Source organism: Myxine glutinosa, chromosome 6 (assembly GCF_964187855.1).
Source record: "Myxine glutinosa chromosome 6, kmMyxGlut1.1, whole genome shotgun sequence".
Taxonomy (NCBI): domain Eukaryota; kingdom Metazoa; phylum Chordata; class Myxini; order Myxiniformes; family Myxinidae; genus Myxine; species Myxine glutinosa.
The window spans coordinates 55,843,752-55,862,251 of NC_136266.1; the positions used below are offsets into that span (position 1 = coordinate 55,843,752).

Here is an 18,500-nt window from a genome sequence, read left to right on the forward strand (position 1 = left end):
CGTAGAGGGGCCGCATGAGTTGAGCAGCGCGGGGCACGAAGCGGTGATAAAAATTCACCATTCCCAGGAATTCCTGCAGGGCCTTTATGGTGCGGGGACGCGGGAACGTGGTGATGGCCTCGACCTTGGTTGGCAGCGGCACGGCCCCGTTCTTGGTGATGTGGTGGCCCAAAAAATCAACGGCCATCGTGCCGAAGTGGCATTTGGCCGGGTTGACGATGAGGCCGTGCTCACTGAGGCGCCCGAACAGTGTTCAGAGGTGGAGGAGGTGCTCGGCCCGGGACGTGCTGGCGACGAGGATGTCGTCCAGGTAAACGAAAAGGAACGGCAGGTCACGCAGCACGCCGTCCATCAAGCGCTGGAATGCCTGAGCCGCGTTCTTGAGACCAAACGGCATCCGCAAGAATTTGAATAAGCCGAACGGCGTGATGACTGCCGTTTTAGGGACGTCGGCCGCCCTGACAGGTACCTGGTGATATCCCCGTATGAGATCAATTTTCGACAAAATGACCCGTCCCGCCAGACGGGCGGATAAGTCTTGGATATGCGGGATCGGGTACCTGTCGGGGGTGGTAGCGTCATTGAGACGGCGGTAGTCGCCACACGGGCGCCATCCACCCCCCGGCTTTGGCACGATGTGCAGTGGCGAGGCCCACGCGCTATCGGAGCGCCGCACGATGCCGAGGTGCTCCAACGCGTCGAATTCGGCCTTCGCCACAGCGAGCTTGGCTGGGTCGAGGCGGCGGGCCCTGGCGTAGACCGGCGGGCCTGTGGTTGGTATGTGGTGCTCGATCCCATGCCGTACTGCGACGGCCGAAAACGTCGGCCGCGTGAGGGCCGGGAACTCCGTGAGCAGGCGAGCAAACTCGTTCGCCGCCGGGACGGCGCATGCCAGCTCAGTCGGCACGGAGCTGCTCAATGTGCATACCAGGGAGCTGAAGGTTTCGGCGTTGATTAAACGACGCCGTTGGACGTCCACCAGCAGTCCGTGTGCGCAGAGGAAGTCGGCGCCTAGCAGAGCCATGGGCACGTTTGCGGTTACGAACGTCCAAGCAAAGCGTTGGCCGCCGAAGCAGAGGGTGACGTTGCGCGGGCCGAAGGTGCGGATGGTCGATCCGTTGGCCGCAACCAAGGAGGGGCCGCAAACCGCGGATTGCCTGTCCTGGTCAGAGGCGGGTATGACGCTCAGTTGGGCGCCGGTGTCGCACAGGAAGCGCCGTCCGGACGCTTTATCCGTGATGAACAGTAAGTTGCCCGTGTGGCCGGCGCTCATGGCTGGTAATGAACGCCGGCCCGGCCGTTTCCCGGCCTGCCGAAGGTGCACGGGGGTCGGCATGTCCGGGCCTTCTGTCTGAACCTGGCATGATAGTAACACCATGCTTGGTCAGGTGGAGGCCCCGGTCGTCGTGCTGGAGGTGGTCGGCTCGGTGTAGCGGCCGCCAATTGCGTCGGCAGTTCGGTCGTCGACCGTGCCGGGTGCTCGGGCGCCATGGGTGTTGCGTCGGACGGCGGTGGGTCCCATGTCGCCGCTGCGATGCGCTGTCCTGCGGCGGAGATCTTGTCGGCTTCTCTGGCAAGGGCCCAGGGATCTGTGATCGTCGTGCTTGCCAGGGCGAGGCGTACCGGGTTAGGCAGCTGACGGAGGAACAGCTCCCGGAACAGGAATGCCGGAGAGTGCTCGCCGAGCAGTGAAAGCATGTAGTCCATTCGCTTGGAAGGGCGCGTGTCGCCGAGCTCGGGCAGGTCGAGCAGGCGCCGTGCGCGTTCCGCCGATGGGAGGGCGAAAGCGTCGAGGAGAAGCTTCTTAATCGCGCCGTATTTGTCAGCGGCTGGCGGGCTCTCGAGGAGGCTCAGGGCGCGGGCCGCGGTGGCCGAACCGAGCGCTGCTACCACATGGTGGAAGCGGGTGTCGTCGGCCGTGATGCCTCGCAGGGCGAACAGGGAATCCGCCTGTGCGAACCAAACCGCCGCGTGAGCCTCCCAGAAGGTAGGCAGTTTAAGGGCGACTGCCGTGTCCATGTCGGGAGGTCACCAATGAAGGAGCTGGGGCTTCCACGTCGATCGGAAGAATGGACGCGACAAAAAGCTGGAATTCATCCGAGTTGCTTTAATCAAACCAAACACTCAGGCACTCTGAAAAGCCCGTTTATCGGGCAGCAATATATATACAAATTATCCCGTAGCGTTTGCCCAGGAAAGGCGAGAGGGGGCGTGGCCCAGCGTCCTGGCTGCGGCCTGGCAAGTTGAGGGCGAGCCTGCCCGGGCGTCCCGACCGAGGCCTGGCAAGTTGAGCGCGGGCCTGCCCGGGCGTCCTGGACGAGCCCGGCATGGTGATCGCTCCGCGTCCTTGATAGGTGCAAGGCGATTGTGAAAACCCAGCGGTAGCCGCTACAGCCTTGTCATTGCTCAGTTTTGCCAATGCAGAGTCTCAAAGAGCACTTGGCCTTACACAATGATCTTACATCATAATAGTGTACCTGCAATGAAGTTTTGTACATGATTTTTGATTAGTGTCCTTGACGTACTTTCTCGAATTGTAACCTAATTAACCAAAAACCCTTTTTGATCATAACTTGAACAATTTTCCTCCAATTTCCATGATGTTGAGATTTCTGGACATATTTTAGATGGGGACACATTTTCTTTATGTACACTCTATCCCCAAATGTTGAAGGTCAAGGTCATATGGCGGTGTAAACAAAATATGCCATTATCGGATCTTGGGCCAAGAGTAAGTCGCAGGAGACCGCCAAGCATAAGACCCTTTGGTGGTTGCTTTGTGATCACAGATATCTAGATATCACAGTATTATTGCAGAATGAAGAACTACTCTTACTCATGAAGACTAGTGTCAATCTGCATTGGCAAACAGATAGAACGATAGATGGAACCAATAGAACGTTGATCAAATCTGATAACCGCAGTGTGGTTGCTCTAATGAAGGCTTAACGCCTGGAATGTCAGCTTCTCCTTGTTTGCCACAGTGGTTAGCATACCTCACTCAATGTCCTGACCATATCATCCATCTTTCTGTATTACATGCACAAATTTTGCAAAATCATTCAGCTCCCATCTTCCTTCATGCCCCATATCTATATGACATAACCTGGAGTAACAATGAACTCAAAGACCTCCTATTATTCATCCAGCATGCTTAGACCTCTAACTCCTTCCCTGTATACCCAGCCATTTCTATGCGAGAAATAGACAGTCACTAATCACGTCCTGCATGAGCCAGCATGTTTATGGTAAAAAGCTGACGCAATCTGCATGCACTCGATCATGAGTTTTTACTTAAAGCATGGCAGACAAGAAATACACAGAAAGCAACCCTGGCAGAAAGCAACCATCCAGGCACAAAGCAATCCTCCAGGCAAAAAGCAACCCTCCAGGCAGAAAGCAACACTGGCAGAAAGCAACCATCCAGGCAAAAAGCAACCCTCCAGGCAAAAAGCAACCCTCCAGGCAGAAAGCAACCCTCCAGGCAAAAAGCAACCCTCCAGACAAAAAGCAACCCTCCAGGCAAAAAAGCAACCCTCCAGGCAGAAAGCAACCCTCCAGGCAAAAAAGCAACCCTCCAGGCAGAAAGCAACCCTGGCAGAAAGCAACCCTCCAGGCAAAAAGCAACCCTCCAGGCAGAAAGCAACCCTCCAGGCAAAAAAGCAACCCTCCAGGCAGAATGCAACTCTGGCAGAAAGTAACCCTCCAGGCAGAAAGCAACCCTCCAGGCAAAAAGCAACCCTCCAGACAAAAAGCAACCCTCCAGGCAAAAAAGCAACCCTCCAGGCAGAAAGCAACCCTGGCAGAAAGCAACCCTCCAGGCAAAAAGCAACCCTCCAGGCAAAAAGCAACCCTCCAGCCAAAAAGCAACCCTCCAGGCAAAAAGCAACCCTCCAGGCAAAAAAGCAACCCTCCAGGCAGAAAGCAACCCTGGCAGAAAGCAACCCTCCAGGCAAAAAGCAACCCTCCAGGCAAAAAGCAACCCTCCAGGCAAAAAGCAACCCTCCAGGCAAAAAGCAACCCTCCAGGCAAAAAAGCAACCCTCTAGGCAGAAAGCAACCCTGGCAGAAAGCAACCCTCCAGGCAAAAAGCAACCCTCCAGGCAAAAAGCAACCCTCCAGGCAAAAAGCAACCCTCCAGGCAAAAAGCAACCCTCCAGGCAAAAAGCAACCATCCAGGCAGAAAGCAACCCTGGCAGAAAGCAACCCTCCAGGCAAAAAACAACCCTCCATGCAGAAAGCAACCCTCCAGGCAGAAAGCAACCCTCCAGGCAGAAAGCAACCCTCCAGGCAGAAAGCAACCCTCCATGCAGAAAGCAACCCTCCAGGCAGAAAGCAACCCTGGCAGAAAGTAACCCTCCAGGCAGAAAGCAACCCTCCAGGCAAAAAGCAACCCTCCAGGCAGAAAGCAACCCTGGCAGAAAGTAACCCTCCAGGTAGAAAGCAACCCTCCAGGCAAAAAGCAACCCTCCAGGCAAAAAGCAACCCTCCAGGCAAAAAAGCAACCCTCCAGGCAGAAAGCAACCCTGGCAGAAAGCAACCCTCCAGGCAAAAAGCAACCCTCCAGGCAAAAAGCAACCCTCCAGCCAAAAAGCAACCCTCCAGGCAAAAAGCAACCCTCCAGGCAAAAAAGCAACCCTCCAGGCAGAAAGCAACCCTGGCAGAAAGCAACCCTCCAGGCAAAAAGCAACCCTCCAGGCAAAAAGCAACCCTCCAGGCAAAAAGAAACCCTCCAGGCAAAAAGCAACCCTCCAGGCAAAAAAGCAACCCTCTAGGCAGAAAGCAACCCTGGCAGAAAGCAACCCTCCAGGCAAAAAGCAACCCTCCAGGCAAAAAGCAACCCTCCAGGCAAAAAGCAACCCTCCAGGCAAAAAGCAACCCTCCAGGCAAAAAGCAACCATCCAGGCAGAAAGCAACCCTGGCAGAAAGCAACCCTCCAGGCAAAAAACAACCCTCCATGCAGAAAGCAACCCTCCAGGCAGAAAGCAACCCTCCAGGCAGAAAGCAACCCTCCAGGCAGAAAGCAACCCTCCATGCAGAAAGCAACCCTCCAGGCAGAAAGCAACCCTGGCAGAAAGTAACCCTCCAGGCAGAAAGCAACCCTCCAGGCAAAAAGCAACCCTCCAGGCAGAAAGCAACCCTGGCAGAAAGTAACCCTCCAGGTAGAAAGCAACCCTCCAGGCAAAAAGCAACCCTCCAGGCAAAAAGCAACCCTCCAGGCAAAAAGCAACCCTCCAGGCAAAAAGTAACTCTCCAGGCAAAAAGCAACCCTGGCAGAAAGCAACCATCCAGGCAAAAATTAACCCTCCAGCTAAAATATCATCCCTCCAGGCAGGCAGAAAGCTTCCAGCCAGGCAAAAAGCATCCCTCTAGGCAGAAAGCAACCATCCAGAAAGAAAGCAATCCTCCAGGCAGAAAGCATCCCTCAAGGCAGAAAGCATCCCTTCAGGCAGATCATAAGCATCCCCTCCAGGCAGATCGAAAGTATCGCTGCAGGCAGATCGAAAGCAACCCAGGCAGAAAGCATCCCTCCAGGCAAAAAGCATCCCTCCAGGCATATCGAAAGCAACCCTGGCAGAAAGCAACCCAGGCAGAAAGCAACACTCCAGGCATATCGAAAGCAACCCTGGCAGAAAGCAACACTCCAGGCAGAAAGCAACACTCCAGGCATATCGAAAGCAACCCTGGCAGAAAGCAACCCAGGCAGAAAGCAACCCAGGCAGAAAGCATCCCACCAGGCAGAAAGAAACACTCCAGGCAGATCTAAAACAACCCTGGCAGAAAGCAACCCAGGCAGTAAGCAACACTTCAGGCAGAAAGCAACCCAGGCAGAAAGCATCCCTCCAGGAAGAACGCATTTCTCCAGGCAGAAAGCAACACCCCAGGCATATCTAAAGCATCCCTCCAGGCAGAAAACATCACTCCAGGCAGAAAGCAACACCCCAGGCAGAAAGCAACACCCCAGGCAGATCTAAAGCATCCCTCCAGGCAGAAAGCATCCCTCCAGGCAGAAAGCAACACCCCAGGCAGAAAGCAACACCCCAGGCAGATCTAAAGCATCCCTCCAGGCAGAAAACATCACTCCAGGCAGAAAGCAACACCCCAGGCAGATCTAAAGCATCCCTCCAGGAAGAAAGCATCCCTCCAGGCAGAAAACATCACTAGGTAGAAAGCAACTCTCCAGGCAGATCGAAAGCAACCCTCCAGGCAGAAAGCATCCCTCCAGGCAGAAAACATCACTCCATGCAGAAAGCATCACTCCAGGCAGAAAGCAACTCTCCAGGCAGATCGAAAGCATCCCTCCAGGCAGAAAACATCACTCCAGGCAGAAACCATTACTCCAGACAGAAAGCAGCACTCCAGGCTTTGGCGGATGTTTGCTTTTGGTGGATGTACGCATTTGGTGGATGTACGCGTTTGGCGGATGTTTGTGTTTGGCGGATGTTTGCTTTTGGCGGATGTTTGCGATTGGAGGATGTTTGCTTTTGGCGGATGTGTGCTTTTGGCGAATGTATGTGTTTGGCGGATGTTTGCTTTTGGCGGATGTATGCATTTGGCGTATGTTTGGTTTTGGCGGATGTTTGCTTTTGGCGGATGTTTGCGATTGGAGGATGTTTGCTTTTGGCGGATGTGTGCTTTTGGCGAATGTATGTGTTTGGCGGATGTTTGCTTTTGGCGGATGTATGCATTTGGCGTATGTTTGGTTTTGGCGGATGTTTGCTTTTGGCGGATGTTTGCTTTTGCTGGATGTACGCGTTTGGCGGATGTATGCATTTGGAGGATGTTTGTGTTTGGTGGATGTTTGCTTTTGGCGGATGTTTGCGATTGGAGGATGTTTGCTTTTGGCGGATGTGTGCTTTTGGCGAATGTATGTGTTTGGTGGATCTTTGCTTTTGGCGGATGTTTGCTTTTTGTGGATGTTTGCCTTTGGCGGATGTTCACTTTTGGGGGATGTTTGCTTTTGGCGTATGTTTGCTTTTGGCGGATGTATGCGTTTGGCGGATGTTTGATTTTGGCGGATGTTTGCTTTTGGCGGATGTTTGCGTTTGGTGGATGTTTGCGTTTGGTGGATGTTTGCGTTTGGTGGATGTTCACTTTTGGGGGATGTTTGCTTTTGGCGTATGTTTGCTTTTGGGGGATGTTTGCTTTTGGCGGATGTTTGATTTTGGCGGATGTTTGCTTTTGGCGGATGTTTGCTTTTCGCGGATGTTTGCTTTTGGCGGATGTTTGCTTTTGGCGGATGTTTGCTTTTGGCGGATGTTTGCTTTTGGCGGATGTTTGCTTTTGGCGGATGTATGCGTTTGGCGGATGTTTGCTTTTGGCGGATGTTTGCTTTTGGCGGATGTTTGCTTTTGCTGGATGTACGCGTTTGGCGGATGTATGCATTTGGAGGATGTTTGTGTTTGGTGGATGTTTGCTTTTGGCGGATGTTTGCGATTGGAGGATGTTTGCTTTTGGCGGATGTGTGCTTTTGGCGAATGTATGTGTTTGGTGGATCTTTGCTTTTGGCGGATGTTTGCTTTTTGTGGATGTTTGCCTTTGGCGGATGTTCACTTTTGGGGGATGTTTGCTTTTGGCGTATGTTTGCTTTTGGCGGATGTATGCGTTTGGCGGATGTTTGATTTTGGCGGATGTTTGCTTTTGGCGGATGTTTGCGTTTGGTGGATGTTTGCGTTTGGTGGATGTTTGCGTTTGGCGGATGTTCACTTTTGGGGGATGTTTGCTTTTGGCGGATGTTTGCTTTTGGCGGATGTTTGCTTTTGGCGGATGTTTGATTTTGGCGGATGTTTGCTTTTGGCGGATGTTTGCTTTTCGCGGATGTTTGCTTTTGGCGGATGTTTGCTTTTGGCGGATGTTTGCTTTTGGCGGATGTTTGCTTTTGCTGGATGTACGCGTTTGGCGGATGTATGCATTTGGAGGATGTTTGTGTTTGGTGGATGTTTGCTTTTGGCGGATGTTTGCGATTGGAGGATGTTTGCTTTTGGCGGATGTGTGCTTTTGGCGAATGTATGTGTTTGGTGGATCTTTGCTTTTGGCGGATGTTTGCTTTTTGTGGATGTTTGCCTTTGGCGGATGTTCACTTTTGGGGGATGTTTGCTTTTGGCGTATGTTTGCTTTTGGCGGATGTATGCGTTTGGCGGATGTTTGATTTTGGCGGATGTTTGCTTTTGGCGGATGTTTGCGTTTGGTGGATGTTTGCGTTTGGTGGATGTTTGCGTTTGGCGGATGTTTGCTTTTGCTGGATGTACGCGTTTGGCGGATGTTTGCGTTTGGCAGATGTATGCATTTGGTGGATGTTTGCGTTTGGTGGATGTTTGCGTTTGGCGGATGTTTGCTTTTCGCGGATGTTTGCTTTTGGCGGATGTTTGCATTTGGCGGATGTTTGCTTTTGGCGGATGTTTGCTTTTGGCGGATGTACGTGTTTAGCGGATGTTTGCATTTGGCGGATGTTTGCATTTGGCAGATGTTTGCGTTTGAAGGATGTTTGCTTTTGGCAGATGTTTGATTTTGGCGGATGTTTGCTTTTGGCGGATGTTTGCTTTTGGAGGATGTATGCATTTGGCGGATGTTTGCATTTGGCGGATGTTTGCTTTTGGCGGATGTACGTGTTTAGCGGATGTTTGCATTTGGCGGATGTTTGCATTTGGCAGATGTTTGTGTTTGAAGGATGTTTGCTTTTGGCGGATGTTTGCTTTTGGCAGATGTTTGCTTTTGGCGGATGTTTGCTTTTGGCGGATGTTTGCTTTTGGCGGATGCATGCGTTTGGTGGATGTTTGCGTTTGGCGGATATTTGCTTTTGGCGGATGTTTGCGTTTGGCGGATATTTGCTTTTGGCGGATGTTTGCTTTTGGCGGATGTTTGCTTTTGGCGGATGCATGCGTTTGGTGGATGTTTGCGTTTGGCGAATGTTTGCTTTTGGCAGATGTTTGCTTTTGGCGGATGTTTGCGTTTGGAGGATGTTTGCTTTTGGTGGATGTTTGCTTTTGGCGGATGTTTGCTTTTAGCGGATGTTTGCTTTTGGCGAATGCATGTGTTTGGCGGATGTTTGCTTTTGGCGAATGCATGTGTTTGGTGGATGTTTGCTTTTGGCGGATTTTTGCTTTTTGTGGATGTATGCATTTGGCGGATGTTTGCTTTTGGCGAATGCATGTGTTTGGTGGATGTTTGCTTTTGGCGGATTTTTGCTTTTTGTGGATGTATGCATTTGGCGGATGTTTGCTTTTGGCGAATGCATGTGTTTGGTGGATGTTTGCTTTTGGCGGATTTTTGCTTTTTGTGGATGTATGCATTTGGCGGATGTTTGCTTTTGGCGGATGTGTGCTTTTTGTGGATGTATGCTTTTGGCGGGAGTTTGCTTTTGGCGGATGTTTTCTTTTGGCAGATGTTTGCTCTTGGTGGATGTAGGCTTTTGGCGGATGTTTGCTTTTGGCGGATGTTTGCTTTTTGTGGATGTTTGCTTTTGGCAGATCAATGCGTTTGATGGATGTTTGCTTTTGGCGGATGTTTGCTTTTGGTGGATGTTTGCATTTGGCGGATGTTTGCTTTTGGCGGATGTCTGCTTTTGGCGGATGCATGCGTTTGGCAGATGTTAGCTTTTGGCGGATGTCTGCTTTTGGAGGATGCATGCTTTTGGCGGCTGTTTGCTTTTGGCGGATACTTGCTTTTGGCAGATGTTTGCTTTTGGCGGATGTTTGCTTTTGGTGGATGTCCGTGTTTGGCGGATGCATGCATTTGGAGGATGTTTGCATTTGGCGGATGTTTGCTTTTGGCGGATGTTTGCTTTTGGCGGATGCATGCGTTTGGCAGATGTACACGTTTGGTGGATGTTTGCTTATGGCGGATGTACGCATTTGGCGGATGTTTGCTTTTGGCGGATGTTTGCTTTTGGCGGATGTTTGCTTTTGGTGGATGTTTGCATTTGGCGGATGTTTGCTTTTGGCGGATGTTTGCTTTTGGCGGATGCATGCGTTTGGCAGATGTACACGTTTGGTGGATGTTTGCTTATGGCGGATGTACGCATTTGGCGGATGTTTGCTTTTGGCGGATGTTTGCTTTTGGTGGATGTTTGCTTTTGGCGGATGTTTGCTTTTGGTGGATGTTTGCATTTGGCGGATGTTTGCTTTTGGCGGATGTTTGCTTTTGGCGGATGCATGCGTTTGGCAGATGTTAGCTTTTGGCGGATGTTTGCTTTTGGAGGGTGTTGGCTTTTGGCGGATGTTTGCTTTTGGCAGATGTTTGCTTTTGGCGGATGTTTGCTTTTGGCGGATGTTTGCTTTTGGTGGATGTACGTGTTTGGCGGATGTATGCATTTGGAGGATGTTTGTGTTTGGCGGATGTTTGCTTTTGGCGGATGTTTGCGACTGGAGGATGTTTGCTTTTGGCGGATGTGTGCTTTTGGCGGATGTTTGCTTTTGGCGGATGTTTGCTTTTGGCGGATGTTTGCTTTTTGTGGATGTTTGCTTTTGGCGGATGTTCACTTTTGGCAGATGTTCGCTTTTGGCAGATTCATGTATTTGGTGGATGTTTGCTTTTGGCGGATGTTTGCTTTTGGCAGATGTTTGCTTTTGGCAGATGTATGCGTTTGGCAGATGTTTGCTTTTGGCGGATGTTTGCTTTTGGCGGATATTTGCTTTTGGCGGATGTTTGCTTTTGGTGGATGTTTGCTTTTGGTGGATGTATGTGTTTGGCAGATGTATGCGTTCGGCAGATGTATGCGTTTGGCGGATGTCTGCCTTTGGCGGATGTTCACTTTTGGGGGATGTTTGCTTTTGGCGTATGTTTGCTTTTGGCGGATGTATGCGTTTGGCGGATGTTTGATTTTGGCGGATGTTTGCTTTTGGCGGATGTTTGCGTTTGGTGGATGTTTGCGTTTGGTGGATGTTTGCGTTTGGCGGATGTTTGCTTTTGCTGGATGTACGCGTTTGGCGGATGTTTGCGTTTGGCAGATGTATGCATTTGGTGGATGTTTGCGTTTGGTGGATGTTTGCGTTTGGCGGATGTTTGCTTTTCGCGGATGTTTGCTTTTGGCGGATGTTTGCATTTGGCGGATGTTTGCTTTTGGCGGATGTTTGCTTTTGGCGGATGTACGTGTTTAGCGGATGTTTGCATTTGGCGGATGTTTGCATTTGGCAGATGTTTGCGTTTGAAGGATGTTTGCTTTTGGCAGATGTTTGATTTTGGCGGATGTTTGCTTTTGGCGGATGTTTGCTTTTGGAGGATGTATGCATTTGGCGGATGTTTGCATTTGGCGGATGTTTGCTTTTGGCGGATGTTTGCTTTTGGCGGATGTACGTGTTTAGCGGATGTTTGCATTTGGCGGATGTTTGCATTTGGCAGATGTTTGTGTTTGAAGGATGTTTGCTTTTGGCGGATGTTTGCTTTTGGCAGATGTTTGCTTTTGGCGGATGTTTGCTTTTGGCGGATGTTTGCTTTTGGCGGATGCATGCGTTTGGTGGATGTTTGCGTTTGGCGGATATTTGCTTTTGGCGGATGTTTGCGTTTGGCGGATATTTGCTTTTGGCGGATGTTTGCTTTTGGCGGATGTTTGCTTTTGGCGGATGCATGCGTTTGGTGGATGTTTGCGTTTGGCGGATGTTTGCTTTTGGCAGATGTTTGCTTTTGGCAGATGTTTGCGTTTGGAGGATGTTTGCTTTTGGTGGATGTTTGCTTTTGGCGGATGTTTGCTTTTAGCGGATGTTTGCTTTTGGCGAATGCATGTGTTTGGCGGATGTTTGCTTTTGGCGAATGCATGTGTTTGGTGGATGTTTGCTTTTGGCGGATTTTTGCTTTTTGTGGATGTATGCATTTGGCGGATGTTTGCTTTTGGCGAATGCATGTGTTTGGTGGATGTTTGCTTTTGGCGGATTTTTGCTTTTTGTGGATGTATGCATTTGGCGGATGTTTGCTTTTGGCGGATGTGTGCTTTTTGTGGATGTATGCTTTTGGCGGGAGTTTGCTTTTGGCGGATGTTTTCTTTTGGCAGATGTTTGCTCTTGGTGGATGTAGGCTTTTGGCGGATGTTTGCTTTTGGCGGATGTTTGCTTTTTGTGGATGTTTGCTTTTGGCAGATCAATGCGTTTGATGGATGTTTGCTTTTGGCGGATGTTTGCTTTTGGTGGATGTTTGCATTTGGCGGATGTTTGCTTTTGGCGGATGTCTGCTTTTGGCGGATGCATGCGTTTGGCAGATGTTAGCTTTTGGCGGATGTCTGCTTTTGGAGGATGCATGCTTTTGGCGGCTGTTTGCTTTTGGCGGATGCTTGCTTTTGGCAGATGTTTGCTTTTGGCGGATGTTTGCTTTTGGTGGATGTCCGTGTTTGGCGGATGCATGCATTTGGAGGATGTTTGCATTTGGCGGATGTTTGCTTTTGGCGGATGTTTGCTTTTGGCGGATGCATGCGTTTGGCAGATGTACACGTTTGGTGGTTTTTTGCTTATGGCGGATGTACGCATTTGGCGGATGTTTGCTTTTGGCGGATGTTTGCTTTTGGCGGATGTTTGCTTTTGGTGGATGTTTGCATTTGGCGGATGTTTGCTTTTGGCGGATGTTTGCTTTTGGCGGATGCATGCGTTTGGCAGATGTACACGTTTGGTGGATGTTTGCTTATGGCGGATGTACGCATTTGGCGGATGTTTGCTTTTGGCGGATGTTTGCTTTTGGTGGATGTTTGCTTTTGGCGGATGTTTGCTTTTGGTGGATGTTTGCATTTGGCGGATGTTTGCTTTTGGCGGATGTTTGCTTTTGGCGGATGCATGCGTTTGGCAGATGTTAGCTTTTGGCGGATGTTTGCTTTTGGAGGGTGTTGGCTTTTGGCGGATGTTTGCTTTTGGCAGATGTTTGCTTTTGGCGGATGTTTGCTTTTGGCGGATGTTTGCTTTTGGTGGATGTACGTGTTTGGCGGATGTATGCATTTGGAGGATGTTTGTGTTTGGCGGATGTTTGCTTTTGGCGGATGTTTGCGACTGGAGGATGTTTGCTTTTGGCGGATGTGTGCTTTTGGCGGATGTTTGCTTTTGGCGGATGTTTGCTTTTGGCGGATGTTTGCTTTTTGTGGATGTTTGCTTTTGGCCGATGTTCACTTTTGGCAGATGTTCGCTTTTGGCAGATTCATGTATTTGGTGGATGTTTGCTTTTGGCGGATGTTTGCTTTTGGCAGATGTTTGCTTTTGGCAGATGTATGCGTTTGGCAGATGTTTGCTTTTGGCGGATGTTTGCTTTTGGCGGATATTTGCTTTTGGCGGATGTTTGCTTTTGGTGGATGTTTGCTTTTGGTGGATGTATGTGTTTGGCAGATGTATGCGTTCGGCAGATGTATGCGTTTGGCGGATGTCTGCGTTTGGCGGATGTTTGCTTTTGGCGGATGTACGCATTTGGCAGATGTTTGCGTTTGGTGGATGTATGCGTTTGGTGGATGTTTGCTTTTGGCAGATGTTTGCTTTTGGCAGATGTTTGCTTTTGGCTGATTCATGTATTTGGTGGATGTTTGCTTTTGGCGGAAGTTTGTTTTTGGCGGATGTATGCATTTGGCGGATGTTTGCTTTGGGCGGATGTTTGCTTTTGGTGGATGTTTGCTTTTGGCGGATTCATGTATTTGGTGGATGTTTGCTTTTGGCGGATGTTTGCTTTTAGCGGATGTATGTGTTTGGCGGATATATGCATTTGTCGGATGTATGCGTTTGAAAGATGTATGCATTTGGCAGCTGTGTGCGTATGGTTGATGTTTGCTTTTGGCGGATGTATGCGTTTGGCGGATGTTTGCTTTTGGCGGATGTTTGCGTTTGGCGAATGTATGCATTTGGTGGATGTATGCATTTGGCGGATGGATGTGTTTGGCCGATGTATGCGTTTGGCGGATGTATGCGTTTGGCAGATGTACGCGTTTGGCGGATGTACGCTTTTGGCGGATGTACGCGTTTGGCGGATGAACGCGTTTGGCGGATGAACGCGTTTGATGGATGTACACGTTTGGTGGATGTACGCGTTTGGTGGATGTTTGCTTTTGGCGGATGTACGCATTTGGCGGATGTACGCATTTGGTGGATGTTTGCTTTTGGCGGTTGTATGCATTTGGCGGTTGTTTGCTTTTGGCGGATGTTTGCTTTTGACGCATGTATGCTTTTCGCAGATATATGCGTTTGGCAAATGAATGCTTTTGGCGGATGTTTGCGTTTGGCAGATGTTTGCCTTTGGTGGATGTTTGCTTTTGGCGGATGTTTGCTTTTAGCGGATGTATGTGTTTGGCGGATATATGCATTTGTCGGATGTATGCGTTTGAAAGATGTATGCATTTGGCAGCTGTGTGCGTATGGTTGATGTTTGCTTTTGGCGGATGTATGCATTTGGCGGATGTATGCATTAGGCTGATGTTTGCTTTTGGCGGTTGTATGCATTTGGCGGTTGTTTGCTTTTGGCGGATGTATGCTTTTCGCAGATATATGCGTTTGGCAAATGTATGCTTTTGGCAGATGTTTGCGTTTGGCAGATGTTTGCCTTTGGTGGATGTTTGCCTTTGGCAGATGTATGTGTTTGGGGGATGTATGCGTTTGGCGGATGTACGCGTTTGATGGATGTACGCGTTTGGTGGATGTTTGCTTTTGGCGGATGTACGCATTTGGCGGATGTACGCATTTGGTGGATGTTTGCTTTTGGCGGTTGTATGCATTTGGCGGTTGTTTGCTTTTGGCGGATGTTTGCTTTTGGCGGATGTTTGCGATTGGAGGATGTTTGCTTTTGGCGGATGTGTGCTTTTGGCGGATGTATGCATTTGGTGGATGTTTGCTTTTGGCAGGTGCTTGCTTTTGGCGTATGTTTGGTTTTGGTGGATGTTTACTTTTGGCAGATGTTTGCGTTTGGCGAATGTATGTGTTTGGCAGATATTTGCTTTTGGCAGATGTTTGCTTTTGGCGGATATTTGCTTTTTGTGGATGTTTGCATTTGGCGGATGTTTGCTTTTGGCAGATGTTTGCTTTTGGCGGATGTACACGTTTGGCGGATGTATGCGTTTGTCGATTGTTTGCTTTTGGCGGATATTTGCTCTTGGCGGATGTAGGCTTTTGGTGGATGTTTGCTTTTGGCGGCTTTTTGCTTTTGGTGGATGTTTGCTTTTGGCGGAGGTACGCATTTGGCAGATCCACACTTTTGGTGGATGTTTGCTTATGGCGGATGTACGCATTTGGTGGATGTTTCCTTTTGGCGGATGTTTGCTTTTGGCGGATGTTTGCTTTTGGCAGATGTTTGCCTTTGGTGGATTCATGTATTTGGCGCATGTTTGCTTTTGGCATATGTATGCGTTTGGCGGATGTACACGTTTGGCGGATGTATGCGTTTGTCGATTGTTTGCTTTTGGCGGATATTTGCTTTTGGCGGCTTTTTGCTTTTGGTGGATGTTTGCTTTTGGCGGATGTATGCATTTGGCAGATGTTTGCTTTTGGTGGATGTTTGCTTTTGGCGGATGTATGCATTTGGCAGATGTTTGCTTTTGGCGGTTGTTTACTCTTGGCGGATGTAGGCTTTTGGCAGATGTATGTGTTTGGCGGATGTTTGCTTTTGGCGGATGTTTGCTTTTGGCATATGTATGCGTTTGGCGGATGTATGCATTTGGAGGATGTTTGCTTTTGGCATATGTATGCGTTTGGTGGATGTATGCGTTTGGCGGATGTTTGCTTTTGGCGGATGTTTGCATTTGGTGGATGTTTGCCTTTGGCGGATGTATGCGTTTGGTGGATGTACGCGTTTGGTGGATGTTTGCTTTTGGTGGATGTTTGCTTTTGGTGGATGTTTGCTTTTGGTGGATGAACGCGCGCGCTTGGTGGATGTTTGCTTTTGGCGGATGTTTGCCTTTGGCGGGTGTTTGCTTTTGGCGGATGTTTGCTTTTGGCGGATGTTTGCTTTTGGCGGATGTTTGCTTTTGGTGGATGAACGCGCGCGCTTGGTGGATGTTTGCTTTTGGCGGATGTTTGCCTTTGGCGGGTGTTTGCTTTTGGCGGATGTTTGCTTTTGGCGGATGTTTGCTTTTGGCGGATGTTTGCGTTTGGCGGATGTTTGCTTTTGGCAGATGCATGCGTTTGGCAGATGATTGATTTTGGCGGATGTTTGCTTTTTGGCAAATGTATCCGTTTGGCAAATGTATGCTTTTGGTGGATGTTTGCTTTTGGTGGATGTACGCGCATGCTTGGTGGATGATTGCGTTTGGCGGATGTTTGCTTTTGGCGGATGTTTGCCTTTGGCGGGTGTTTGCTTTTGGCGGATGTATGCGTTTGGCAGATGTACGCATTTGGCGGATGTACACGTTTGGCGGATGTTTGCTTTTGGCGGATGTTTGCTTTTGGCGGATGTTTGCTTTTGGCGGATGTTTGCGTTTGTTGGATGTTTGTTTTGGCAAATGTATGCTTTTGGTGGATGTTTGCTTTTGGTGGATGTTTGCGTTTGTTGGATGTTTGTTTTGGCAAATGTATGCTTTTGGTGGATGTTTGCTTTTGGTGGATGTATGCGCACGCTTGGTGGATGATTGTGTTTGGCGGATGTTTGCTTTTGGCGGGTGTTTGCTTTTGGCGGATGTACGCGTTTGGGGGATGTTTGCTTTTGGTGGATGTACGCCTTTGGCGGATGTACACGTTTGGCGGATGTTTGCTTTTGGCGGATGTTTGCTTTTGGCGGATGTTTGCGTTTGTTGGATGTTTGTTTTGGCAGATGTTTTTCTTTTCGCAGATATTTGCGTTTGGTGGATGTTTTCTTTTGGCGGATGTTTGCTTTTGGCAGATGTGTGCTTTTGGCAGATGCATGCGTTTGGCAGATGTTTGCTTTTGCCAGATGTTTGCTTTTGGTGGATGCATGCGTTTGGCAGATGTTTGCTTTTGGTGGATGTTTGCGTTTGGCGGATGTTTGCTTTTGGCGGATGTTTGCTTTTGGCGGATGCATGCGTTTCGCAGATGTTAGCTTTTGGCGCATGTTTGTTTTTGGCAGATGTTTGCTTTTGGCAGAAGTAAGCGTTTGGCGGATGTGTGCATTTGGCGGATATTTGCTTTTGGCAGATGTTTTCGTTTGGAGGATGTTTGCTTTCGGCAGATGTTTGCTTTTGGCAGATGTATGCTTTTGGCGGATGTATGCATTTCGCAGATGTTTGCTTTTGGCGGATGTTTTCTCTTGGCGGATGTAGGCTTTTGGCGGATGTTTGCTTTTGGCGGATGTATGTGTTTGGCGGATGTTTGCTTTTGGCGGATATTTGCTTTTGGCGGATGTTTGCGTTTGGAGGATGTTTGCTTTTTGCAGATGTTTGCTTTTGGCGGATGTTAGGGTTGTACAGCCAGGCAGAAAGTATCCCTCCAGGCAGATCAAAAGCATCCCTCCAGGCAGAAAACATCCCTCCAGGCAGATCAAAACCATCCCTCCAAGCTGTATTGATCCTCCAGGCAGTATTGATCCTCCAAGCAGTTTTTCAAAGGTCCAATCCAACTTTTTCTTTCTTCGTTATCAGTGCATCAGGTTTGTTTAAGCTTTGGTATAAGTGTAAAATTAAGCCCACTTTTATGTCCCACTATAAAATATTAAATTTGACATGTGGGTAGTCGTCTGCATGACATGACAACATTGCACCAATGCTTTCTTATTCTTATTCTTCTTCTTCTGTTGCATAAGGCTGCATGTTATTGCTACCATTGGCTAAGGGCACAGCTGTGCTGCTGATGCGGTGTCCTCTGGATAGTAATTAGGCTGGTTATGGCAGTAATTACCAATGTATTCGTGGTGGCAGCGATAGCTCTGCCTACTCCTAACGAAGGACACCGTGGGATCTGTAACGCCCACCAACCCATGCTAGCAGACAGGACGCCCAGTTTAAAGTCCATCCGAGGGACAGCACACACATTGATGAATCACCCTGCCTGTGAAATGGCAGCTAATTTACAGTTGGGTTGGGATTTGAACCCAGGCTAGACAGCTTCAAGGCGAGTGTGCGTTCCTCTGGGTCATCATGTCAGCCCTACCAATGGTCAATTAAACTATACTGTTTTCTTGCAAGTCATGCATTTTGGAGTTTCAACACTCCAAAATATTTTGAATCGCACCAATAATAATTAATATTGTGTCAGAAATCGAAAATACCTGTTTTATAGTTGTGATGGTCACTTTGTTCTTTGGTTATAGTGTTGTGTACTTTTGGCTTAAAGTTTATTCCATAAGCAAACACTTAAACAGCAAGAAAAAGAAACGAATCTTTATCCTATTTACCCTCCTCTCACTCTCTCCACTACAGGTTTTATCTTGCGGTTACCATGGTGGGGCCAACCCTCTGACCCAAACTGCTTCAGTGATCACCTGTATTGGGAGGTGAGTGTTGCCCACAAATATGGTGGCATCAAAGCTCTTGTAACAAATCAAGTGACAGTTTGGCGGCATCAAGGAGTATTTAGCAACTGTCAATTTTATTTTATCTCAAAGCATGTCACATAATTCTGTCATGCATGAACAACAAGTACTTTAATCTTTAAATCCTTACCGAATACG

The 18,500-nt window shown here is 48.9% G+C and overlaps 1 protein-coding gene across 1 annotated transcript in view; it reads left to right on the forward strand.

Moving 5' to 3' along the window:
• Positions 1-18,500, forward strand: part of LOC137429801 (ammonium transporter Rh type B) — a 102,660-nt gene that overhangs the window by 62,032 nt on the left and 22,128 nt on the right. Inside the window, exon 9 of the mRNA XM_068120056.2 lies at positions 18,250-18,323. Coding sequence (XP_067976157.1) covers positions 18,250-18,323 — 74 coding nt within the window. The remainder of the gene's footprint in view (positions 1-18,249; positions 18,324-18,500) is intronic.